The sequence below is a fragment of the Strix aluco genome, chromosome 15 (assembly GCF_031877795.1).
Source record: "Strix aluco isolate bStrAlu1 chromosome 15, bStrAlu1.hap1, whole genome shotgun sequence".
NCBI classification, from domain to species: Eukaryota; Metazoa; Chordata; class Aves; order Strigiformes; family Strigidae; genus Strix; species Strix aluco.
Genome location: NC_133945.1, coordinates 3,748,668 through 3,775,668, shown reverse-complemented (window position 1 = coordinate 3,775,668; position 27,001 = coordinate 3,748,668). Strand labels below are relative to the sequence as shown.

The 27,001-nt window shown below is 51.6% G+C and overlaps 1 protein-coding gene across 4 annotated transcripts in view; it reads left to right on the top strand.

Moving 5' to 3' along the window:
• The window catches only part of LOC141930292 (ankyrin repeat and fibronectin type-III domain-containing protein 1-like), a 261,254-nt gene that overhangs the window by 183,615 nt on the left and 50,638 nt on the right, over positions 1–27,001 (top strand). For all 4 annotated transcript variants that reach the window (XM_074840948.1, XM_074840951.1, XM_074840947.1 and 1 more), the window contains one exon: positions 1,549–1,589. In XM_074840948.1, coding sequence (XP_074697049.1) covers positions 1,549–1,589 — 41 coding nt within the window. The remainder of the gene's footprint in view (positions 1–1,548; positions 1,590–27,001) is intronic.

The window sequence follows — 27,001 nt, the reverse complement described above, 5'->3', positions numbered from 1 at the left end:
GTGCTGTGGAGAGTCAGCCACCACCAAACAACGGCCCCATCTTGCTGGCTTGGCCAGAGCAACCTTTTCGGGGGAAGTTTTGGTGACTTTGGATCCCTGCCTGCTTAAAAGGTGGGGCCCTCCTCTCCCCACTTGCTTTTCAGTCCCAGGGTAGGAGCACCAGACAGCTTTGACCGGTGAGGAGGAGCACCAGTGGAGAGTGCCAGCAGAGCTCCTGCGCCCCTGATTAGCATTCGGCCCCGCTGCTCCTGCTGCTTTGGCGTTCGTGCTCGCCATTGCCTGGCAACCACGGAGCAAAACTACAACAGCAGCCCCAGAGCCCCAGTGTGCTTCCCGCGAGTGTTGGTGCACGCCAGCACACGTCTGCTGCCCAAACCGGGACAGGGACGGGGCAGGTGGTGGGGCCACCCCGCGCTGCTGCCCACTGTCCCCCATCCTGGAAAGGTGCAAGGGCGAGGACCGTCCCCAGGACGAGGAGGAGGAGAGGGCTCTGACAGTGCGACGGCTTTGCCGATGCCCAGGTTTGGTGGGTCTGTCTGTCTGTCTGCCCCGGCGCTGCCCCCTGCGAGCAGCATGCTGTGTCAGGCACAGCCTGCCCCTCGGTGTCCCTTGGTGGCGGGGGGCCCGCTGCTCTCAGCAAGAGCGTGCCATGAGCTGGGGCCTTGGAGCAGGGCAGGGGGCCAGCCTCCACCACGGCTGCCTACGAGACAAGGGCTGCTGGGGGAGAGACTTGGGCATATGTGGGTGTATACGGCCCCGTCAGACAGCAGGGCAAGGCACGGCAGTGCATGCATGCTCTCTGTGCGTGTCATGCCCATGCCCTGCCTTGCACCTGAAGCAAGGTCTGTGGGATGCCTGTGGCCCCAAGGCTCCCCGTGGGGAGGCTCAGCCTGGCTGGGGTCTCCCAGGGGACCCCGGCACTCCGGCAGCCCATGTTAGCATGCTGTCAGGCTTTTATCAGACTGTGCTGTCGGTGGAGTTGGCAGTGCATGGGAACCTGAGTGTGCATCGGGCCGTCTCTGCTCCCCAAGCTTGCACGTGCTTGGGGTCTGATGCTGTTTTTCTTGGCAGAAGAATTTCATGGTCCTGCCCCCAGGGAGTGACTGTGGGCCCTGGGCTCAGTCCCCTGCCCTGCTGGAGGGTCTCTGCAGGCAGTGGTGGCTCAGTCCCTCTGCCAACCCTGTACTTTGTCCACTTTCCAGCTGGGCAGACTTGAGAGGACACAAGTCACCTCCTGACACAAGGTGCCATGTTTCTACAAGTGTTGGGAGAGACAGACGTGCTTGAATACATTGGGTTCAGACCTACTGCATCCCCACACCTCTGCTTTGACTCTATTTTTACATCCTTGGCTGCTGTGGCTCTGCCTACAGTGTGTTCAGTGGCTGAAGATCCTAGCTGCCTGCCCTGTCCAGTCAGCCCACAAATACCCACCAGGCAGCAAAAAGCATAGGTGCATGCCTTTCCCTGCTCGCCACACATCTTCATCAATGATACTTGCTTGGCAAAGTGTTAAAGAAATACATTTGTGTCTTTTGTGTCTTGCAGAGCCTGGGGTCAGCGGACAAGAAGGACTTTTACCAGCCAAAGTAAGTGCCAGTAGCTGTGGTGAGTAATTGCATGGAAATTCCCGGTTGGTCCATATTATCGAGCAGCTCTGTGGCTTGCTAAGATTAGAAATTTCAGTGTACAAGAATAGCTGCTGCAATTACACAAGTGAGGATAACAGTGGCAGGGCTGTCAATCATTTTGGCTTCAGGGCATATGCAAATCATTAAATCGGGTCAGAAGGAATCACGACAGCTTGACTGAGCCTGAGGGACAGAGCCGGGACCTGGTGGCCAGGAGTGGGGGATGCAGGGATGACCTTTCCCACCTCTGGCTCCCTCTGCTCCGGGTTTGCACAGCTGAGCTGCTTTGGAGAATTGAAGGGTTTAGTTCTGTGTTGCAACGAGCTGATCTTGAAGCACATCTTCCTCAGCCCATGCTTTGACGTTGATGCCTGTCATCTTCCATCGGTTGTGTTTTGTAAAGCGTGGTGAGCCACAGGGGTGAAAGGAAAGGGAGAGGCTCTCTAGAGCCACCATATTCATGAACATGAACAAAGGATCTGCAAATCACCCTGCTAACATAAGCAGTTGGTTACTTAGTGCGTGCCCTTGGCCATGGCTCTGAGCTGGCTGCGACAGTCCACAGGCGAGTGAGCGAGAGCAGAGCACTTACAGCTGTCAACCTCGAGACCCGTATTAAAATGCAAGCGGAACTTGCACTCGCAGGCCAGTTATGTTGTTGCACCCAGCATTTGGAGAGCCTCGCCGCAGCATGGCACCTTTGAGGCAGGAGGGTTGTCTCTTTGCTGGAAGGATGTGTCTGACAGTGTCATTACTTGGATAATGGCAAAGTCTAAAAAAATCCGTGCTGAGAGGTTTGGTTCTGGCCCTGACCACTAAGCAGCTGTGTATTGTGTTGCATGTGGGACCTTGCGTTGCTCCTGCTTTGTTTAGGGAAGTGAACATCTTTATGTTACCACCTGTATTCTTCTGAATAAAACACCATAGGTGGTTTTGAAGTTGTGGAACAGTGCTCTGACATGCAGGCTTGTCAGAGGAGTGTGGTTTTGGAAGATTCAGAAGGAACTGAGTTGAGGAAATTTCTCCTCCAAAACTCACTGTGCTCCTGCACTTCCTCTTTCCTTGCTGCTTTCCAAAACTTTCCTGCAGAGCTGCTTCCCAGTGGTGTCTGAGCAGGCAGTGAGCACCGAGGCAGCATCCGCAGTCCAAGTTACTCTTAGCATCAGAGGAGGCATGTCCAAGGCGCCCCAGGGATGGCAGGCTGTGTCGCTGAGCGCCTTACAGACCTGCCTGCTCGCTCTCTGTGGTGGGGAGTGCAAGTGTCGGGTGCGTGTGTGTTCTTCAGTTATCTGCTGGTTCCTCTTCCTTTATGCCACCAAAAGTTTTTAAAACTCAGTGCTAGTCTCCTAGGTCTGTACTGAAAAGTCTAATTTCAGGGAGCTCCTCTGTCTGCTCACCCCAAGGCAGTGCTGATCATTGGCTTTCCAAGACACTTGGCAGCTGAAGACTTGAAAATACAGCCAGAGCCATTTCCCAGGCTGTTTAATCCCGCATGGCTTTCTGGGAGATCAGAGGGATATCCCAGGAGGTTATGGAGTCATCGTGAATGCAACAACAAAATGAACACACATTTGGCAAAGGACTTATAATCATGCTTTTGTGACCTCTACCAACGGTCAACCAAGATTTTGGTGCTTCCTATTGTAGTGCACTGTGTGCTTATGTAGAGTGTGTGTTTTGACAAGCAGACTTAAAGAAGATCGAAGCATCTCTAGTGTCCCTATTCCAGCTGAAGCTTTTGTGAGACTTTAAGTAAGAGATTTGGAAGAAATACGTCAAGAGCTCTTACTCTTTGGTTTTCATGCAGGGTGGTTTTGGTGTTAGGCAGCAACAATTATGGTGCTACTTGTATAGCTCATCTCATCTGAGAAACAAGGGGTGTTTCTCTACCTTAAGTGGGAGAACGTGGGCTGCCCATCTCACTGAAGTTGCAGACCTGTTGGGTCAGAGTGGTGGGTGCTGGTGAAAAAGGTCTCGTAGATACAGGGTGTCTTGTCAGTGCTGTGTTGTTCCTCTGTGCCACGAGGCTACAGGACCTCCATGGTTTGGCCAAGCAACTTGTGATATCAGCTGTGACTTGGCTAATCATAATAGTGTGACTTAGGTTAATGCCCATCCTATTTACATTCCTCAGTGGCTGTTCTGGGGTTGCGACTGGTAGAGTTTGTGGCTGTGATGTTGCCCAGGTACCACTTCCCCCATCCGATCTGGCTTTTTGACCCACTGGCTGATGCCGGCACTGTTGCTGTTGCAGTCAGGCCTGCTCTCGCTGCCGCAGCCTGTCTGCAAGGCTGGGCCAGGTGCTTTACAGAGGCCCTCAGGCTCTGGCAGGACTGGACCTGGCCTTTCTCAGCAGAGAAGTATCGCTGGCAGCTGCCAGAGGTCTGGTGAACCTGCCGAGGGCTCAGGAGAAGTCAGCACTTCTGCAGCAGCTCCAGAGACGTGTTCTGCGAGCCCTGGGCAAGGCAGCAGTGAGCAGCCAAAGCATGGGGAGCAGCTGGTTCCCAGAGCTGAGCTGAGCCATGATGGTTCGAGAATACATCTGTGCAGTGAGGCTGGTGATCTGGGAGAAGTCTGGCAGCAGATGGCTGGCACTACAGCCCCCGTGTGCCAGAGCAAACTTGACTGTGCCTCTGCTTTTCCTTTTCTGCACTTCAGAGGCAGCAGTTCATCCTGCCGACCAAACCCTCTGCGCTGTGGGAGCAGGGTCAGAACATTCCTGCTCTTGGGTTGGTGGTTTGGGGCTCTCACAGCAGATGTAGGTTATAGAAAAAAAAGGAAAGAGACACATGCCAGAAATCTGAGCAAAGGGTTTTATCACCGCTTGTCCTGGGAGTGAATCTTGCTCCACTCCTGCCATGTTCAGAAGCTTTCTCTGATCAGATATCCTCCTCTTCCCTGGACATCAGGTACTCCTGAGTTTCAGGTTACAGCTGAGTTTCCTTCTGTTACCCTGACTCCTTTCCTTCCTTTGTCGTGTCTTCCCTTCAGAATGGAAATCCTGTTACTACATTCCCTCACCCTATAGTTAGTATTGGTCTATCTCAGCCAGCAGTAGAGTGTTTCCTAAGAGCCTGGAGTAGTCCAGTGCTCATCAAGGGTATGGAGAGGTCTACCCTCACCCACCAACCTTTGATGGCCTTTACCCTCTTCCCCTCTGCCCAGTCTCTCCAAGAGGTCTTAAGGTACAGATCTCCTGCTGGGTTGCCCCAAATGTAGTGTGGCAAGCACACAGGAAAGTGTTGTAAAGCTGGACCTCCACTGCAGGAAGACAGAGGTGCCCAGGATGGAGCCACCAGAGCTGAAATGATGTTGCTGCCTGCTCTGGGGGAGGCACTTCTACTTCCGAGGGTTTCAGTGAGGGTGCTCATGGATGTTCCTGCAAGAGTTGGCCCGTGTCAGGAGTTGTGACTCCTGGCTTTTAGTGTGTCTGGGGGGTACTGTTCTCTTTCCATGTTAAATGGAAGGATGCAGCCTGAGTCAAAAAGGCTGAAGCATTAATCTTAAAAAAAGTTACATCGCTTGACAGTGGAATGGGCTAGAGACCACCTTAGAAAGAACAGGGACACAAAGAGATCCCATAGCTGAAAGACCTGAGAGAGGAGCCTGGCATGTTGGGAATGGCCACGAGTCCAGCAGTGAGCCAACATCTGCACAGGTTTCCTCACTTACACTGACTGCTCCAGCCATCCCATGCGAACAGGTACAGATGCCTTCCGGTGTTTCCAAGGCAGCTTGTTCAAATGTCAGACGATATATCCTGACCTAGTAATTCTCATCTGATACAGGTTGGGCACATACCTCCCCCACTGCAACCCTATCTGCAGCCCTGCTCCATCTGGGATCTGGCCAGCATTTGTAGGGATCAGGGAAGAAACACCTCGTGGGCTGAGTCCAGCCCCTGAGCTGCTTGCTCCTTTGTCACCCTGATTTTGGAAGATGCTTATACAGCTGTAATGTTGGTAGAATATCTGGGTTTCTAGAGGTGCTTCCAAATTTCTGACAGAGGGCCCTTGACTGCTTTGTCAAGGCAGTTTCCTGAGCAAGGACCTGGTGGCTAAAGACCCAGGGACATCATGCTCAGAGACAGGAATAGGCTGTCCTAGGACAGGCGGTTTTGCTTAATAACTCTCCTGGCAGGGCTGATTGGAAGTGTCTTGACAGGAACTGAGAAAGGCTGGTGTGTTTGCTAATTCTCCCTGGCATATATTTGCTCTTCAGTGTCAGGCACCGACTGGAACTCAGTTTCTTCGCACCCAGAAAGAAATTTTGGTAGTTAATAACAATCATAAAACCCCTAGCAAATGTAGACTGAAATACCTGGGTTTAATTAAAGTGTCACTGGTTTGCTGCAGGAGCTGCTTGCGCTCCCTCCCTGTGCTGTCTCCTCTGCTGAGAGCAGTGCTCATCTGTCAAGAGAGTCGTCACTTGGGAGCAGTTAATATTTGCCAGGCACTTTGAGGTGTCAAGAGAGACACTGCTGTAGCGACACAAAATGCTCTCCATTGATCTGCTTGTTCAGTCCCTTGGGACGATGTGACCATGCTGAAGAGACCTGATGTCTCAGAGCCCATTCTTGCTGCAGCAGAATCCCACAGTCCTTTTATACAGGCACCTCATGGCTCTGTCTCCATTTCAGATTAAAGACTGCCGCCCGCCTTCTGTGCTTAAGCCTCAGACATGTAAACACATAAGGAACCTTTGAAACCACCTTACATAAAGCAGCAGCTCATGTTTGTTTTGCCTTGCAGTCTTCATTACGCCAAGATGTCTCTGCAGCTAATTCGTTGTCACCCTGCTCTTAAAGCAGAACATTTCATCTCTTAGACTAAAACCTTTCTGTGCCAGCACTTAGATGAAAGTGAGCGTTTTGTTGCTGAATCATTATCTTGTAAAACTGTAGTGTTTTTAAGGATGTAGAAATCAGTATTTACATCTTGGAAGCATTAAGGGCCATCATAATAAGTTAGATGTGTTCCTAAACTGGGTGTTCATTTTATTGCCTCCTTAACTCAGACATTATTGTTATAGTAATGATGATAATGACACACATATATGCTCCATTTGACTTTTTTTGCAGTGGCTGAGAGTCATTCAGCTGGGATGCTCTTCGAGTAGCTCAACTTCACCTGCAAAGTGCCAAGGAGTGGGAGGAGGAAGCACAGGGAAAGGGGGGAGTAAGAGACAATGCGGATGATGTAAGGAGAGCAGTGGGGTAGGAGAAGCAATGCCAAGGCCCCCTTTCTGTTCTGAAGCCATGGGACACTCAATGCTGCAAGAAACTGCCCCCAAACCATCTTCACAGGGTTGAAGAATGCTTCTTCTGGCTTTGGTTGTAGGAAAGGATGAAGTACTGTCACCAGCATCTCTGGTGGCAGTGGGATGGCAGAGCAGTGAGGGGTCTGTGGGGTGGGTGCCTCTTGGATGAGGGCAGTTTGGCAGCTGAAGGGGAGTGGACCCCTCCAAAAGTGACCACGAGCATGGATGGACTTCTAGCTTCCAACCCCAAATCCTGGCTAAGCCAGTTTTCTGAAGAGTTGGGGAGTTAACTCCTCCACACACAATATAATTAAGTAAAGATTACGATGCTGGTCAGGGTATCCTAGCAGCAGTGCCTGAGCCATTGAAACTTTACAGCAAGTTTAAAAAAATATTTCCCCTGGGGTTTGGCCGGTGGATTCAGAGCCTGGGTTCCAGGCAGGTGGAGGGGCTTAAAGCCTCTCTGAGTGCTGGGAAAGGAAGGGAGTCCTAAAAGGTACTTTGGAGAAATGTCGTGGTTCAACAAATGCCAATCAGGGGATGGAGAGCAGAGCCAGCCCAGAGGAGATGGGGAGCAGAGGGTTAGCAGAAATGGGTATGAGTGGTGGGAGGTAGCTCACGGCGTGGCAGAGAGTTGTCTTGGATGTTTGCAGCAGGCACAGGAGGCCAGCTGGTACTCCAGCCTCTAGAGAGTTCTGCAGCTTTCCTTCTGGCCTTCAAAAGGTGTCCCCTGCCCTGTGGTGTGCTGATCTTTTAAGCTAAGGTGAGCCAGTCTCTTCCAGTAATGCCCTGAGCCCAGAAAGGCTTCTGGAGACTTGGCTGCTCTGGGGAGGGGTTTCTGCCCTGGGGGGGCTGGTGCTGCTCTTTGCCCTGATGCAGTTTGGAGGACAGTGGGTGCTGTGGTGTGCCAGGCAGGGGCTGTGCAGTGCCTTCAGCCCTGTCAGCTCCCTGAGGGGTGCAGGGGTGCCACTTCAGAGCCTTGCCATGGAGCAGGAGGACAGTCTATGTCTCCAGCCTCTTGGGAGTGGTTTTGTCCCCCCAAGAACATTTGCTGTGCTGCTGGGAGTGCCGGCTGCGGCCTCCTCTTCGCTCTGTGGCTGTGGAGGGAATGTGACACATCCCTGATGGGGTGTGGTGCTGTCAGAGATCAGTTGGAAGCTCAGAGATCGAGGAGGCAATAGCCCTGCTGATTCACCCTGTGGCGTCTGGGCTATCTGCCCAGGCTAATAGCACTATTTGCTTTTGAAGCTGGGAAAGTTGGTGCCAATCTGTGCCCAGTGAAGTGAGTGGGGCCCCATGCTAAGGGTCTGGCTGTCCTGCTGCTGACCCCCTCTCCAGGCAGCCCGGGAGAGCAACACTGGTTATGTGCCTGATAGGTCCTGCTGAAGACCACTGTTTTTGTAAAGTATGAATGAATACAACTCTTATTCATTTTCTTTTTTATTCATTTTCTTTTTTATACAACTCTTATTGCTCACCCTGGGCCCCTACCCCTGCTGGGGCTGCAGAACCATGGTGGGGTGCTCTACACCCAGATTTATGAGGTGCCCTGGGTGGCACCAGGACCCTCAATACTCAGGGTTAAGTATCTTGGCCCGAGGGAGGTCAGGGCAAGGAACTACTTGGTTTCAGCAGTCCCTTGAGCCCAGGGGACAGGAGTTGGGGCTGGTAGAACCCATGCTGCCCTGCTGTGGGTGCCCAGGCAAGAGGACCACTGGACCACTCCCTTGCTTGCTCTCTCGCTGGGAACAGCCCTCTCGGACCTGGTGGTAGAACAAAGTTTTGGTTTTCATTGTTTCTGTGCAGCTTTTAATGTGTTAAGTGAGGTTGTGATGTAGGCTCTTACTGTGCCGGTTGTCATAGAAACTTGAAGGGCTTTTTTCTCTTATCCCCCCAGCCCCTTTCTTTAAACCAAAGCAGGGTTGGGTTTTTTTCCCCCCTGTAATTCCAGTTCCAGTCCAATTAAAAATCTGCCTGGCCTTGATTCCGTCTCCAGCACTGCCACACAAGGACTTGGTGTCTTTATGTTGTGCTTCCTTTTGTCCCGACCGAAGTGTGCATGTTCCTGCAAACCAGACACTTTCCTGGTAGCACTGGGTGGGCTTCTGTCCCCATGGAGCCCCCACCACTGGGGTTGGGACTGGTTCTCAGCTCGTGTCCCTTTGTGGTGCCTCCAGGTGGGAGAATGCCCCGTTCACCATGGGGTACCTCTCCTTGCTGCTTCTTCTGAAACCAGGGAGCTGAGTGGGGCATGGCCATTTGATGCCCAGTTGTGGGGCCGGACCTTTGGTGGAGACACTGAAATGGCATCTGCCTGCCCCCCTGGTCTGAACCCAGGGCTGCCTTCCCCTCTCATGGGATGGGAGGACGATGCTGCCAGCTCAGAGCTGAGACCAGCACAGAAGCCACCTATGCACCAGCTGCAGCCCTTCCGCATTTGCTACGCTCTGCATTAATCATGAAAAGGGAATCGAGCGTAGGAAGATGGGCATTTTTTAACAAAATAACCAAGGCTGTGTTCTCCCCTAAGCAAGAGAGCAAACTGTTTGCTGCAGTGAGTCAACACAGAGATGCTTTTGGCATGGGAGGTAACGCTCCCACCCACAGCAGCCGTCAGTCCCACAGCTGGGTACCAAGAGGGAGAAGTGGGTCGAGGTGTTTCCCAAGCTGCTTGGCCAACACTCTCTGCTGGCGTTTCTCCAAGAGCAGTGAGAGATCCTTTCCTGCATGCTTTGCTCCTGGTGAGAGACTTGACGGGAACTCCTCACAGCTAGCCAGGCTTCTAGCTCTGAACCTCGCCTTTGAGGAGCTAACACCCATCTTTGCTGCTCAGTGCCTCGTCAGCTCCTCATTGCTCCAAGGCCGGTGCTATCTCCCGAGCCACCCGTCTTCCCTGCGGTGCACGGCAGGGATTAGCCTCGGACCTCCAGTTGTCTGCTGGGATGCACTTGTGTGGGATATAAGTACAAAAGGGTCTATTAGGTCATGCTGTTTGGCCCCCCATGTGCTGTAGGGATGCAAGTGCTGCCCACGCGCTCCTCAGCAAACTGAAGAGACTGCGGTGTCCTCCAAGAGGTGCCTAATCCTCTGAGCATCTCTGAGAGCTATCTTATCCTGACCCAAAATTCATGTGAACTCGTTTGGATTCAGCTCTCAATCCCTGGCTCTCTGCGTGTCTTGCTGGATAAGAGCGGTCGGCACTGTTCTGGCTTTGGAGGGGGTGTGACAGAGTTTTGTCAATAAACTCAATATAGCTGAAATCTTCTGCAGCATGATATTTTCTCCAGCTCTCAGATCAATTTTGTGACTCATCTCTCCAGCCTCTCTGCTTTTTTAGTGTCCCCTTTTATATGTGGGCACCTTAATTGCAGGAGTGTTTCTGTGTCAGTCTCAGCAGTGCAATAAGCGTAACTCTCCCCCAAGAACTGCATCAGCTCTTTTCATCACAGCATCACATTAGAGCCTTGTGTTGGGTTGGTCACCCGTGGTGACCCTTGAGCCTTTCTGGAGGCTCTCTCTTGTCTGGGATACACTCCCTGTTCATAAATACGGCCTGAAATCCCTCTCTGTAGGTGTGTCATTCTGCACAGGGCTGCATTAACATATACAGTGTTTGAATGGGCTCAGCATTACCAAGCAACCCACATTTCACTCTCTCCTCATCAATATTTACCATTACATCAATCTTCCTGTCATCTGCTAATTTTTTTGAGCGAGGATTTTGTATTTTCTTCTCGATCATCGATGAAAATATCGACTAGCATGCTCCCCGTGGAACCTTGCTAACGATTCCCCATTGACAACTTCTGTTTGAGACCTGTCATCTGGCTCTTAATCTATTTAACTTGCTTTATTGATACTGTATAGTACTGTCTTCTAAAATCAGAATGTCAGGAAGCACTTAGCGCTCTGCCTGCACAGCCATAACGTACATGGTGCCTTTTTCAGCTCAGTCTGCATTCACTAAAGAGTGACATTGGGCTCATTTGACAAGATCTCTTTTCCACAAAGACACGCTGACTGACTTTAATTATAACTTACATCCTTTAATTATTTCTTAATTTAATTCCAGATGAGCCCTGGCTTCTGGGTCCTCTATCAGGCTGACCGCTTAGTAGTTAACTAGGTCATCTTCATTGCTGGGTGTGAATATTGCTGAGAAGGAACCATTTGCCATCTGGACATGGCAGACCAACGTTTGCTCAAAACAAGCAGCAGAGCACGGAAGACTCTCCCCAGCTTTGGGTACACGTTACCTGTGCTGGCTGTTTATTTGGCTGTCTTAGATGTAGTTGGTTTACTAATGGTTTAGGAAAGCTTCAACTCTCCTGGTAAGTTCTTTACTCTTCTTTTTTTCCCCAAACACAGAATAAGTGTCTATTGACTATGCTTGCTTTTCCTGAATCATTATGAGCAGTCCTACACCATCTGCTTAAAAATGGTCCTATCGCTCCTTAAAAACGGACCTATTGCTAGAATTTTTTTGGCTCCCAATAGTAGATTTTGCATCTCCAGCCATGCATTTTCCCCCTCTTCCCCCTTCTTTAGTTTCCCTCATCAGTTTCCTACATATTGTAATTTTTCATTTGTTTTGACCACTCTTCATTGTATATTCTATTTCCACTCTGAGCCTTCATTTAGCAAAGGGGATTTTTAAGCGAGTTGCTCATTTTCCTAACTACGAAATTTGGACTTTATAGACATTCAGTGAACTCCCCTTAAAGAAATCTTATATTTTCACTGTACTTTTTCAAAGTCTTTCTTGACAGTTCTATCCCATCTCCTGGGATGTGAAAAATAGCCATCTAGCAGTACTGAGTGTTGGTCCATGGGGATGGCCATGGCTGGGCTGCCTCACTGAGCAGCCAACGACTGTTCAACCTTTTGTCACCTGCCATGAATTAGCTTCGGCATTGAAAAGTTATCAACTATAGTGTTTAGAAAGGTATGTGGTATTTTATTGCTGCCTCCATGAGCCTTCTAGCGTGCGACTCACAAATGCAAATCCTTTATAACGCATTATTTCTTTCTCTCCATTGAGAACATATATTTAAGGCTGAGCTCCTGGAGTCCTGTGCTGGCTCAGGTGCGATGTGCCGTAATGCTTCCCAGTCCTTGGTGAGAAGGTAAATCTGTATTTCTTCAAGAACTGACTGCTAAAAGATCTGTAATTCTAAAGAAAAAAATATAATGGCATGTATTGTAAGTATACAATGCCCTCCTCTTCCTTCTCTGCCACCCCTCCTACGCAGAGACTTCTGATCATGTAAATCATTGTAGCAGGTTTCAGTAGTGTTGAGTGCATTAAATTTCTGCTCATGAGTGAAAATTTCCTGTTCCTCATGCTCCTTTCTCAACCTCGCTTCCTGCCATCATCTGAAGAGCTTGCTGCTTTGCCCATCAGCACAGCACGAGCAAGATCTCTGATACTCTTTTCTGGAACAACCACAGACTAATCTGGCTTTTTATTCAAATACACAGTCCTGATATTTTCTCTTCATGCCTTCACCTGCGGTGCCAGATAGACAGCTGGGCCACAGAACCATCAGCAGCTACATCAGCCTGCACTATCTTCAGAAGCTTATTCTCACTGAAGACCACCCTCACCATGGCCAGCCTGGCTAGTATCTGAGCACTTTGTCATGTGGCAGCACCAGAGGTTGCCTTGTGTTCACCTGCCAGAGATGCTGTTCTGTAGAAGAGTGCTTTGTTTTTCCTGAGCCCGCTAGCAGGCAGCATCTCCTGGGAAGCACTGGCCATTTGCAATGTCCTTCCAAACCGACCCACACTCTTCCCACCATCACGTCGTCTCCAGCACAGTTGTCTCCTGCCTTGCTCTGGCAGGGACCATGTGTGAAGCACAATATGTGCGGCGGGTGGTGGCTCTGCAGCCCTTCTCCGAGCTGCCTGAGCTCCCGAGAAGCAAAAACTGTGGTGGTGGTGGAAATGCCAATATTAACTTGGAGAGCTATCAGCCAGGTCTGTGAGTTGCGGCGTTGGTGTTTCTCCTCTGGCTCTTTGCTCTGGGAGGGATAATCAGGCTGAATACACTGATTTACTTGGGCTGTACTGAGCAGACTGTGGGGAGACATGTAGATAGCACTAATTTGCTGAGGGAACAGTGTGTCTAAGGACATTAAAGGAGGAAAATACATTGTGTTTACTGCATCTGACAAAGCGGTGTGCGCAGCGGTGAGATCTAAGGCTTTCAGCTTTCCCTCAGGTTTCTGGCATTAACAAAGTTCGGATTCAGAGTAGTGCGGTGACTCCCAGGAGATGTGCAGTGGGAAGGGACGAGGGTGTGGGTGCTTGGTTGACTCTTCAGGCTTGGGAAATCATGTAAAAGGGCACTAACTGCAGCGTCACCATCTAATTTATGGGGAAATTAATTCCTCCTCCAGAAGTGCTTGATCTCTCCATGGACTGCATAGGGAGCCTGGGCAGCTAGCTCAGATCTCTGCCCTCAGTCTTGCCACTGATGGCTTTCAACACATCCAGAAGATGCAGCTGAAGGTAGGATGAACCTGTAATAATTACTGAGGAAACACTGGGTAATGGTATTTATACCTAATTAAAGACTGACTGAATCAAGCAGTGAACAGTACAAGCAGGCTGACTCTGGGGAGACTTTGGGGTATTCTACTGAGGGGTTGTGGGAGATCTGCTAAACCCCCCGCCACAAGAAAACACCTTCTTGCCCCACAGTAAATGGAAATGCGTGCAGTGCCTTGAGGAAAGGGGCTGGAGAAGGAGGCAAAAGAAACCCTAGGGCCTGCAAAATCCCGTTTTTACATTTAAAAATAGAAAACCCAAGCCTTCCGAAAAGCTTGAATGCCTCAAGAAAACCTCTGGATCTGACAGTGCTCAAGCAGGGGCTGTCATAGGTTTTTCTCTGCGGTATAGGGTAGGAAGGAAAAAGCACCCAGGGAGGGAAAGCTCAGCTGCATTCATTCTCCCCCTCGGATGTCAGAGATGCTTTGTTTTCCAGAAGTGCTTATTATTCATACAGCTATCTCATTAGACAGCTGAAATACAGCTACAGCTTGGCGCTCATCATGGCCTGGGCCCTGCCGCAGAGTCATGCAGTATCTTGGCTTCCAACCCTGCGGGAAGTCCTGCCGGAGCCAGCGGGGTGGTCCTTGGTGCCTGCCCTTGGGCACTAGTGTCAGTGGTAGTTTGGTCGTCTTTTCCCCGCTGTGTTCCTCTTTTGTCCCTCTTTTAATCAAAGTGTTTTGTCCTGGATCTTAGGCTACCGTCTTGCAGATGTGTGGGCTTTGCATTGCTTGTCCTGAGGGTCCTTCAGCTCTTGGCTGCTGTCTCCAGATGTTTCCGTTGTTCCCAGATGCTTCCACTAAGCCCCTCTGCCTGTACACAGCATCTTGACTGCCTGTATCAGGGCCAGGTTGCCAAGCCCAGTTGTGCCAGATCTCTATTCTGCAGTGCAGCCTCTCAGCTTTGCCAATTCCAGACCAACTGGATGGCTCTGAGGATGAAGAGGACTCTGCTTCTGGACTTTTATCAAGCTTCTGTGTCTCACCACCTCCCCTCAGCTGGTGAATGTTGCTGAAAGCTCTGGTTTGAACCAGAAACCAGTCTCAGACTTCTAACCAGTTTCTAACCATCTCAGACTGGTTTCTAACCATCTTGGTTTTGCTGCTGCAAATTACTGGCTTCACAAGTGATGAAACCGATCTCTGAAAGTGGGGAGGGGGCAGCGTGGCTGCTGCTGAACACATTGGTTCTGCTTTATTGAGAGCGTCCTGTGGAGTCCCACCTTTGGGATTTTGTTGGCTGGCCAGAGTCACCAGTGCTGTCACCAGGAGGGACCATGTGCATCCCGGCATGTGTCGCTGTGTTCGGCAGCAAGTCTAACGTGATGGATTCCACCTCCTCCCACCAGTGCAGAGTGTGGTCCTGGGGGATCTCCTAGCCGCAAGGCCTGAGCGGTGGGAACGCTGAAGGGGGTGTCAGCCACAGCGAATGTGAAACCCTAAATATTTGTACACAAAGGCCATGCTGAAATCCCCGTCCTGGTCCAGACATCAGAGGTGTCATTTTTGATTTCCCAAACACAGAGAGAGCCCTTTCAGCCCTGGCCTGCTCAGACACTGCAGCTTTAATGTCCAAGCACCCAGCATGTTTCCACTCCCCTCAAATGCATCAATCAGGTCTCGGTGAGGCTCTGAAAGAGCCAGTTTGTTAAACAAACACACTTAGTGTAAAAAGTTTATTCCAGTTAATTAGGACTTCATTGCAATGGAAACAAATTACCCAGCTGTCATCTGCCAAGGCAAACAGCAATGGGGGAGAGGGGGTCCTGGCCAGGCGGGACACAAACAGCCATCTCAGGCAACCTTATTTATGGCCTTTTTATGTATTTCTGTATTTATTTGGACATTCCTGAGCTGGAGAGCTGGGTTATTGCCGAGCCGCATGCCCCAGCACTTGCACGGCGCAGGCTGTCACCAGCAGCAGGTTATCTGCCTGTGAGGTTCCTGGGCAAAGAGCCAGCACTGGCCTGGCGGGCACTGCCCGTGGGGACCTGGGGGCTGGTGTCTGTGTCCCCAGGCACATCCCTTCAGGCTCATCGGGGGCTCTTGCCTCAGAGATGGAGGTGAGGTGCTGGATGTGCAAGCAATGGGCAGGTCAGGGTGAGCTGCTGGTCCCTGCTTGCCGATGGAGCTGGGAGATGCAGGGGTCCCTGGTCGGAGCAGCAGGGTAGGGAGGCACTCAGGAGGCCTGGGGGCTGGTGGTCACTGGGAGCTTTGCCTGAGCCAGGGACTCCCACACTTCCACAGTTCCCTGCACTTGCAGTGGGATGCTCTGTGTCTGCAGTGATGCCAGGTATGAGTCCCCATCCCTGCTGTAGCCTTATTCTCCCCTCCCAGCCCAGGCAATTAACTTCTAGGCAGGAGAGGTGTAAGTGCTGACTGATGAGGCTCCCACTCATTTCCAGCTCATTTTATTTAAACAGGCACCCCACTGACACCCTTTTTTCCTCCTAGAGCTTTTATTGAAAAAGAGAGAGAAAGAAGGAGCTGGGATGGAGGATAGGAAGCCTGGAGGCATGCGAGGAGCAGAGCTCAGTGGGAGCCAGAGGCCATGCGATTCCCGTGGGAGCACTCGGGGAGCCAGGCAGGATGGTGCTGGCTCCCGAGTCGGCGCGCGGAAGTGACAGATAAACCCGCAGGATTAGCAGCGTGTATCGTTGCAGGAGAGCAGCATCCCCTTCCTGGAGCATTAGTCACCCGAGCCTGACGCCGGGGCGGGGGAGGCAAGTGCAAGTCATCAAATTACATCCTCCCGCCTGCTCCTGTCCCCCTGGTCCCAGGTGACCTGTCCTTGCTTTGTGCCCCTCCAGCTCTGCCCTTCTTAACCAGAAGGTGGGCTGCGCCAGGGCTGCCATGGTCGGGATGGGGACAGGCAGAGGATGTTGACCCTGGGGATGGATGGGTGTTCAAGCAGCACATCTCTGCTTGGCCATGGAGATCATTCTCACTGTTGTAGCCAACAGTGTGGTGGTTTGGGGTGTCACAAGCATGGAGGCTCTCCTGATCGCCCTTGGGGATGCATTCTTCCCTACAGACACTGGGGACATGGAAGACAAGAGCAGGTTTCTGCCCTTGCACTGAGACCTTCCCTTGATTGGATTTCCCTTATGTGCCTGGTGGATAAACCCCGGGCTCTTCCACCCTTCTTTTCTACCATGATCGCATCCAGGCCAGATTTTTCTGATCCTGTGAGGTCCTGAAATTCACATTTGACTTTCACATTGTGAGTAAGTTGCCATCCGGAGCCTTTTATACACTTTCCAAGAATGTTTCTGTTGCCTTATAGCTGTGAGATCACCGTGGCCCGTGCTCTGAGGTTTCTGTCTGTGATGGAACGCATTCAGGGGGGTGGAAAGCCTGGATTGGGGCACACATCCTTGGAGGGGCCTGGAAGGGGGCGAATAGCAGAGCCGAGCACTGATATCTACAGAGATGAGTCCTGAGACTGAACTGATCTCATCTGAGGGATGTGGGAAAGATGGTGACCAGCACTGGGAAGGACAGATTTGGCTTTGTTTCTGGAGCTTGGAAGGGAGCAGAGGAGGGATTGGGGAGTTTGGCGCAAGCATCTTGGTTCCTTGGAGTCGGCTGGCCTATCTTGAGAGGTAATTTGAAAACACTAGGATAAAAAGCAGCAAGGAACCTCAGTGCCACGTTTCCCTGCCCAAGAGCTGGGCTCTGTTGGAGGTAGCCCACCATTGCTTCAGAGGAGGCGATGCCCCCTCAGTCCCGCAGCGACATGCACAGGGGTCCCCATGCCCCCACTCTCTGCGGGAGCCTCGACAGGCAGAGCCAGAGCGTAGGGTGCTGGGCATCTCCCTCCTCTGGCTGTCAACCCTCTATTATTAGGGATTTTAGCTTTCTGTTTCTAGATTGACTTGTTGTCAGTGTTTATTTTTAGCTCCTCCAGTGCCTTGCAGATTCGTCGAGGGATCCTTTCTTTCCATCTCCCTCCTACAGGTTTGTTTGTAATGTGGCCGTGTTGATTTGAGCTTTCAACGCCGGTGGGGGCTGCGCTGCGGTGCTTGCAGAGCAAATCACCTTTGTGGATTTACCTAAGGTTGATGGGTCGGTGGGGTCTGGGCATGATGGGGCAGCCACCCCTGTGGAGACCAGGGTGCTGGAAGGGAGCATTGCTCCCACCACAGCTGCTGGTGCATATGCCTCGTGGTCATCACTCAAAATCACAATCAAAGCATGCTGGTGGCTGTTGTCCCCCTTGCTTTTCTCCATGCTGCCCTCCCCCAGATTTCTCTCTTTTCACTGCCCAGGGGAAAAAAATTCAGATCATCAGCATACCAGCTGTGTGGAAACAAAACCCAGGGTCCTCCCGCAGCTCCACAGCCAGGTTGGATGGAAATTTTTAAGCATTTTTTTAAAGCCCTGCATAAAGTAATTCAAAACAAGTTGCGAGTATATTTTGGACTCTGGCGGAGCTGTCGTCGTCGCCTCGCTTCGCCCTCTGGCTGTCCCAGACAAGGGCTCACTTTGAGCGTACCCTTCTGCCGAGCAGGGGGGAATGTTTTCATTCCTAATTTAGAGCATCCGTCCCGCCGGGGTCCAGCCCCCTGTCTCCCGCTGAGCCCGGCGCAGCGCTGGGAGCCCGGGGGCTCCCTGCAGTGAGTTTACCTGTCACCACCAGCTCCAGGGCTGTGCTAACATGTTCGTTAGAAAATGTGACTCTCTTTGGACTTAGCCTCCTTCTTCTCGCCCTGGGTTGGTGCTCAGTGGGGGATGTGTGAAGGTACAGTTTGTGCTCTGTTTTTTCCAGGATTTCTGTTATTTTGTAGAGGAGGGTAAGTTTGCTTATTTTTAAACACCTAAAATATAGGTTGATATTCAGTATAGGTTTGCTGTTTTTCCTGGGGAGAGACAGAACCGGGAGGTCCCGTTCAGGTATGGCTTTGGTGGTGGTAGCTCCATCACCATGGCTCCAATCCAGGAAAGTGAGTTATTTCTGAAGCATTGATCTCCACGGGCCACTCTTACCCTGGGAGATGAGCACATGCTTAAGTGTTTTGTTGGACCTGGTCCTGTAAAAACAGAGTCCCTTCAGCAGCTGAGGGAACCAAAGCCAACGATTCAAACAAACCTGAAAGCCACTTGCAAGGCCAAGAGAGTTAGATACCCTTGTAGCAGCAAGGCCTGGGCATCGTGGGCAGCTCCTCTTCCTCTCCATGGATTAACCAGATGCAAGGAGGAGTACGGAGAGCAGGCACCACGGCCACACGTCCCCAAGGAGTGGGTGGTGGGACATGCCAAAGGAGAAGATGGGGAGCAGTGCCTACAGTGGGGCTCTTGCTTGCTTGTGTTTCGAAAAGCCATCGAAAGCACTGTCTATCATGATTGGGTTGTGGTGGGCTGAAATCACACCAAGGATTAGTAGAGAGGCTTGGGGTACCTCTGTGATGAGCCTGATGTCAGACTCCACTTTAATCAAGCGATCTGGTGCTGGAGGTGAGAGGTTTTGAATGTGGTCCCAGGTGCTGCAAGGTGCTGCGGCCATGGTGGACTTTCCCATCTCTTCTCTCAGCTGTTTTGCTTTGGGGTCTGACTGCAGCTTTTCTAGTGTTGAAGTTGTCATTGAGGCTTTTCTGAGCTTTATTTTTATAATGTTCATTAGCACAGTTCCTATCAAAGAACAGCACGTTCCCTCCCTGTCCTCGTTTTCTCCCCAGTTAATAACCCTTTGCTGGTTTGGCTCATTTGGAAAAAGAGACAGTAGCTTTGGGAACGACTCCTGGTATAATAGACAGACGTCAGCATTTTCAATCTGATCTGAAAAGCAGCATTAATTCAAAGAGAAGGCTCAGTGAAATGACTGCAGAAGGCCCACGTTACATGTCTGGGGAGGGTTGAGCCAACCTGTATCAAAATGTGGCAGTGTGTGTGTGTTCTTCCGAGCTGCTGAGAGATTGCACTGAACCCAGATGGTTGCTTTTCCTTTCAGAAATGGGCTGTAACAGCAGCCTCCTGCTCCTCCCTTCCCTCCCTGAGGTTCTGCTTTGGAGATACCCATTGCTGAGGCTCATGGTGCAATGAAACCTTTGTAACAGGGTTGAGTGGTGCAGAAGACCTAAGGTGTGTGAGATTGTACAGCAAAGGCTGAGCTGTTGGAGGCATGTGCTGGGGAGCCGTGTTTTGGCTGGGGTTGGATGAGAGGTGGTTATAGTTTCTGAGCATCTGCTCTGCTCCTGAAGCCCCCACCATCTTCCTCAGTTGGGTTTTACTGGTGTGAGGAACAGACCAAGGACACCAGACTAAAGTCTGAAGCGAGCAGGGACAACCATTACAAGGCCATGCTCCAGACTTTCTGCCTGGGGTGTGGGGGAGCATGGAGCAAGTGCCGGCATTGCACCCCAGATGCTGAACCCGTGGGCGTTAGCAGTACAGCCCCATACCGAGGACCTGTGGATATTTACTGGAGGTAGGGAGCCTCCTGCTGCTATGGGGAGAGTCAGGAGACCACCTGCCTGGTGGGACCCTTCCCTATGGAGAAGAGGAATATACCAAGTGATGCTGAGTCACCTCGGAGCAGGGAAAAGGCTGTGTCCATTGGGTGGTTGCAGTAAAACTGGGATTTAGTTCCAGGGGAGATCATGATTGCTGTGTGAGTTTGACAGACAAGGAAAAGGAAGCAAGAGGCACCAGTGTGATGCCCTAACTCTTGGAGACAAGATCTCCCATCTTACCTGTTGTGACCTTGACCATTTCAGGGTACCTTTTCCACTGTCTGTGAAAAGCACAGCTGGCCTGGAAACATCTCCAACTGCTGTTCTGCTCCAGAGCAGAGGGCCTAGCTCTGCAAAAAAGAGGCATCTTTCTGCAGAGCCTCCAGAAACTCAACTCTTGGCTGCAGCACCCTTTGGACCTGCTGGCTGGTCACATCAAAAGGCGGTTTGCTCTGAGATGGAAGGCACTCACTCTGTGACAGCCTGGATGGAGTTGCAGCGAGGTGTGAAGGGTGCTGTGTCCTGGGGGACCTACCTCCCATGGTGTCCTCACCCCACAGGCAGTGTTTGCCATACACTGAGATGTGTTTTCAGCAACAACCTGCAATGTGTTCTGTGCTGGAGGATTGAGAGGAAAGACGAGACACCTGGAAAGCACACATGCTGCTATTGCCAGCATGGATAATCCATCTCTTCTTGATTCTTCAGGGCTACAGGTTTTCTCCAAGGACAAACCCTCCCATGGTTTATCTTTCTTTGCTGGCTGTTTGCTTTCTAATTGTCTGAAACCACTTTTGAAGACTTCAGTCTCCTGGCAGCCAGCACTGCAGAGCACACCACACTGAGGTTTTAAGTCAACTAGTGCAAAGTCTTACATCATGGGTTTGTCATCGTGTTTCTGCATCACGCTTGTGTTACTGGGCAGATGTTGTCCAATGACAGAGAGGGTCTTGCACAACCACAGAGCAGTCTTGCAATCTGACATGTGAAGCACAAGCCCACGATGAAAGGTAGGTAGTGAGAAGGTCACTGCCATGGCTCACATCTCTAGCGCTGGCTTTACCCAGTGATTGTGGTCTTTGCTACAGGATTCCTTAGTTGTAAATGAAAGTGTCTTGTCTCCTCCATCACTCCAGGCTCAGTCCAGGATGAGATGCAATCCTCTCACGTCTCTGTCTCCCCACTGCTGCCTTCAGTGTGCTCATGCATGAAGGGCATTTTAGGTGTGGGAGCTCTGCTGATGGGCAGTGCCTCATCTGGAGGATGTCAGGTGCCACTGGTTCTCCTGCTGGAAGGTGACTCGCTTGCATGAAGAGGCTCCTGTGCTGGAATAAAACGTCTTTCACTGGCCTGTGGCATGGCTGTCCTTCATGGGGTCTGAGGAAATGGGCCTGATGGTGATTTAATGATGCTGGGCATGGTGTGGTGTAGACAGCTGGCTTCTGAGAAGTGCAGTTCCCCTTGAGTGTTCAAATAGCAAAGGCCAGTCCCTGAAGCCCTTGGGGATAGGTGGATAATAAGAGTTAATGGGGAAACTGAGGCACAGACACTTTAGCTCACAGGTGAGGCCATGCAGCCCAGACTGGTGTCCTTTGATTCTCACAGTACCAGACAAAAGCCATTGTGCTGGGTCCTCTCACAGCCTGGCCTGGAGGAGGACCCCATCCCCATGCTCAGTCCCTTGCAGTGGTCCCCGCCCGGCCAGTCCTTGGCCAGATGCTGGCTGGAGATATGCCCCCCACAGGGACCACATCTCTGACAGATCACAGTGAGGTTTCCAGCCCTGGAAATGGCTTTGGCTCATCCCACTTGGCTCCTGCTGCAGTGCATCCCTCCTCCCAATCATCAACGCTTGGCTTTTGGGTTGCTCACGTCGGAGCCGAGGCCATTTGCTCTTCCCCAAGGGCGGCGAATGCCTCTCACTCTCCCTCGCCTTGTTGCTGGAGTCTCTCGTGCCCCAGGCGCCGAGGAGCTCTCCTCTCACTTGGCTGCAGAAATGGGCTCAGCATCCCAGAAATTCAGGCTTTCATGTGGGAGCCAATAGTCACACAACCTCCATCCAGAAACCATCATTATCGGCCGCTTGCTTTTTCTTGGTTTCTTTGAACTACAGCTCCCAGGATGCCTGAAGATATGCAGACATCCCGAAGACAGTGGTTTCCCATAAACTTTTGGGGTTTCATGCTTTGCAAGCAGGAATGTTTTTATTGCATCGCAAATCCCTTCAAGTCCCTCAAACCTCCATAGCGCTTCCCCGCCGTGGGGCAGACGCGGTGGCTGGAGGCGGCTGTGAGGGAGGCATGCCAAGGGCTTTTCTCTCCTGCATTTTTCCCCTTCTTTCAAGAGGGACCTTTGTAAATGCTGGTCATGCCTTTTCAAGGGGACTTCTGGACTGGGAGGAAGTTTGGGCGAGCTATGGTTTGCCTGTGGGGATGCGTTTCCTGTTCTCCTTGGCCCTGTTATTTCAAGGGGTGCATCCTGCATCCCTGTGCGCGTTGCAGGGCAAAGCAGGGGAGATGCTAATGGGCAAGTGCTTCGGGCGAGGCGAGGCGTGGTGAGGGTTTTTCACTGAACTGGGAAGAACTGGGGGTGCAGGGAAGAGAAAAAAAATGCAGATTCATGCACCGGTGCAGGAGAGCCCAGCAGGTTAGGTTTTAAATCCTGATGTGCTCACAAGAAAAACAGAGAGAGAAATTTAGCATAGTGTGATGTGATTGTAACTGACCTGGTGGGTCCCCATGCCCCAGCTCCCAGCGCAGATCCACCCCTGGGCCAGGGGAAACATCAGGGGATGGTGCATACCGTGCACAAATCCCACGGGTGCTCCCACAGCTCCGCATCTTCCTGCTGCCCATCCTGGAACTGGGAGGAGGTTGCTGGGAGCAGAGCAACGTCCATGGCATGGACCCAGCTGCCCCTAATAACTGCTCACTTTCTGTAGGAAAGGAAACGCAGAGGACAGAATAGGGCTGTGTGCAACTTGGTGACATTTTATGGCATTGTTCTTCTGACTAAAAATACTTGAATGAGTTTTTCCCATTTGGTGCTGGTGAACACCAGTGTTATAGTCAGGCTCATGGTATTTTGCCTTCCTCCTTTTCCCTTTGATTTGCATTAAAAAAACCCCACAGGATCGTCCATGGATTGGGTTTTAATATGTATTTCTTCTATAGGCACTACTTTACCAGTTTGAGGAGCTTTGTGGACGAAACATGGAGGTGCTGGGTGCCCTTTGGGGGCCACCGGTACCAGCAACCACCCAGCTCTTGCAGGAGGCAGCACGGGCGAGGGTTAGGCTGTGTGTGTCCCCATGGGACATGTCCTGGCTCTGCTCTGCAGCGTCCCTGAGCAGCGAGGCCAACGGGATGCTGCTGGGGGCCCATTGCTGGGTGGGTGTCCTGGTGCCTCCGGGATCTGGGCTCATTCTCTGCCACCCCTCTCCCATCCTTCCCTGCAGCCCCCCGTGCAAGCACACCTGCACGCATAGGCACACCCGTGAGCACAAGCACGCGTGTGTGCATGGCTCCTGGCACCTGCCTGCCCGTCCCAACAGCGAGCGATGGTGGCAGGCGGTGTGGTCTGCTGGAGGAGGTGGGTGCCAGCCCAGAAAGGAAAACCATCGAGGCTCTGTGGCCGGCTCGCGTTAACCACATCACTCCTCTCCTGCACTTGGAAAAGCCTGGCCGACTGGCAGCCCAGAATAACATGCTTTTCCATTCCTGCACGCAGCGTCAGACGTGGGGCCATTTAAAACAAGAGCCGGCTCCAGTGCGAGTGCAGCGCTCAGACTAAACAACGGCCCGTCCCTCCAGGGCAGCTTGTCCCCTGCAAAGGGGGATCAGGCTGAAATCACAGCTGCTGGCAGATCAGGACGGCAGGGCGGGGATGCTGGCACGGCGTGGTGGTGCCTCGCTGAATGTGGGCTCAGCCTGAGCGGTGGCTGGGGCAGGTGGAGGAATATGAAGGACCCAGGAGGGTCGAGCCTCTCTGGAGACCTCCTCACCCATCCATGCTGATGGCACATGAGGAAACATATTTGTTGGTTTTGTCTTTTTTGCTTTTTTTTTTTAAGTTTTCCCTGGTATCTTTTAAATTAGGATAAAAGCTTTAATTGATAGGGTGGAAATTCTGAAAACTAGCTACCAGGGCTCTATGCAGAGCTCTCCTGTCCCCTGGCAAGATGGGAGCAAGTCTGCACGTTTCTCTGCCTTGGCAGATGTACAATCAAGCACGCTCACACAGCTCAGTTGGAAGAGCCCAAGCTCTCTGTCCTGCTGCTCAGGAAGGAGCGATATCTTCATTAAAAATGACAGTAAAGGGAAATGATAGAATTCTTAAAAATAAGCAGAGTGATGGGGATTTTGCCCAAGGAAAGGAATTTTTGCCCATTTTATTTTGTAGATTTTATTTAGTTGTTCTCTGTAGATGGTTGGACTTTTGTTTTTAAAGTAGATTAAGTTAATTTTGAAGGTGAAGCACACTAGTACATACCATTCATGAAATGGTGCTCATCAATGATATGGTTTATGGTAGGGAGTCAGAAGAAGATCTTTAATTACATAGAATCATAGAATGGTTTGGGTTGGAAGGGACCTTTAAAGGCCGTCTAGTCCCAGCCCCCTGTAGTGAGCAGGGACATCTTCAACTGGATCAGGTTGCTCAAAGCCCTGTCCAGCCTGACCTTGAATGTTTCCAGGCATGGGGCATCTACCACCTCTCCGGGAGAAGTGCTCACCACGGCACTTTCCATCATTTACCAGCAGTCCTGGCTAACCGGGGAGGTCCCAGGTGACTGGAGGTTAGAAAATCTACAGGAGGGGCAGAAGGAGGATCCAGGGAACTACAGGCCTGTCAGTCTGACCTCGGTGCCGGGGAAGGTTATGGAGCAGATCATCTCGAGTGCCACCACACGGCACGTACAGGACAACCAGGTGATCAGGCCCGGTCAGCCATGGGTTTATGAAAGGCAGGTCCTGCCTGACTAACCCGATCTCCTCCTATGACAAGGTGACCCCATTAGTGGATGTGGGGAAGGCTGTGCATGTTGTCTACCTAGGCTTTAGTAAAGACTTTGACACCGTTTCCCACAGCATTCTCCTGGAGAATCTGGCTGCTCACGGCTTACACAGGTGTACGCTTCGCTGGGTAAAAAACTGGCTGGGTGGCCGGGCCCAAAGAGTGGTGGTGACTGGAGGTAACTCCAGTTGGCAGCTGGTCACAAGTGGTGTTCCCCAGGGCTCAGTACTGGGGCCAGTTCTGTTCAATATCTCTATCAACGATCTGGATGAGGGGATCGAGTGCACCCTCAGTAACTTTGCAGATGACACCCAGTTGGGTGGGAGTGTTGATCTGCTGGAGGGTAGGGAGGCTCTGCAGAGAGATCTGGGCAGGCTGGAGCGATGGGCCCAGGCCAGTTGTATGAGGTTCAACAAGGCTCAGTGCCGGGTCCTGCACCTGGGTCACAACAACCCCCTGCAACGCTACAGGCTTGGGGATGAGTGGCTGGGAAGCTGCCCGGTGGAAAAGGACATGGGGTGTTAGTCAACAGCTGGCTGAATATGAGCCAGCAGTGTGCCCAGGTGGCCAAGAAGGCCAATGGCGTCCTGGCTTGTATCAGGAGTAGTGTGGCCAGCAGGACTAGGGAAGGGATCTTACCCCTGTACTCGGCACTGGTGAGGCCACATCTCGATTACTGTGTTCAGTTTTGGGCCCCTCACTACAAGAAGACATTGAGGTGCTGGGGTGTGTCCAGAGGAGGGCAATGAAGCTGATGAAGGGTCTAGAGCACAAGTCTTGTGAGGAGCTGCTGGGGGAACTGGGGGTGTTTAGTCTGGAGAAAAGGAGGCTGAGGGGAGACCTCATCATCCTCTACAGCTACCTGGAAGGATGTTGTAGCAAGGTGGGAGTCAGTCTCTTCTCCCAGGTAACAAGCGATAGGATGAGAGGAAATGGCCTCAAGTTGCACGAGGGGAGGTTTAGATTGAATATTAGGAAAAAGTTCTTCACTGAAAGGGTTGTCAAGCACAGGAACAGGCTGCCCAGGGAAGTGGTTGAGTCACCATCCCTGGAGGTGTTTAAAAGGCGTGTAGATGTGGTGCTCAGGGACATGATTTAGTGGTGGGCTTGGCAGTATTAGGTTAACAGTTGGACTCGATGATCTTAAAGGTCTTTTCTTGCCTAAATGATTCTGTGATTCTCTCTGGGCAACCTGTTCCAGCGTTTCACCACCCTTATGGTAAAAAATGTCTTCCTTATATCTAGCCTGAATTTACCCTCTTTTAGTTTAAAACCATTATCCCTTGTCCTATCACTGCAGGCCCTACTAAAAAGTCTGTCCCCATCTTTCTTATAAGACCCCTTTAAACACTAAGAGGCCACTCTAAGGTCTCCCAGGAGCCTTGTCTTCTCCAGCTGAACACCCCCCACTCTCTCAGCCTGTCCTCACAGGGGAGGTGCTCCAGCCCCCTGACCATCTTCATGGCCTCCTCTGGACCCACTTGAGCAGGTCTGTGTCCTTCTTATCCTGGGGGTCCCAGAGCTGGACACTGCACTGCAGGAGGGGTCTCATGAGAGCAGAGTAGAGGGGGAAAATCCCCTCCCTTGACCTGCTGGCCACACTTCTTTTGATGCAGCCTGGGATACAGTTGGCCTTCTGGGCTGTGGGCACACAGTGCTGGCTCCTGTCCAGCTTTTCATCCACCAGTATCCCCAAGTCCTTCTTTTAAGCTGTTTTACAGCACCAAATGAAGAGAACAGGATCTTAATGTGACAAGGTGACAGGCATGGAGATACCAACCTAAATATTGTTTAGAGTCTGGAGAGAGAGGAAGCTTCCAGATCACCTTACGTCGTCTTCAGGATCCCACCTCTTCTGAAGTCCCACAACCCTGTTCATGGGCCACATCCATAATGGTGGGAATGGGGTCTCTTGGCAGCATGTGCCACTGCCTCCTTGCTGTGCTCACCCATGGGATGCTTCCGGGCTTATACTGATGTGGGGATGGGTTCCAACAGGATTGTGCATACCCGTGGGTGATGACAATGCCCAGGAAGGGACATGATACAGGTGCAGGTCCCGTCCCCCCCAGCAGCACAAACATGCTGGGGG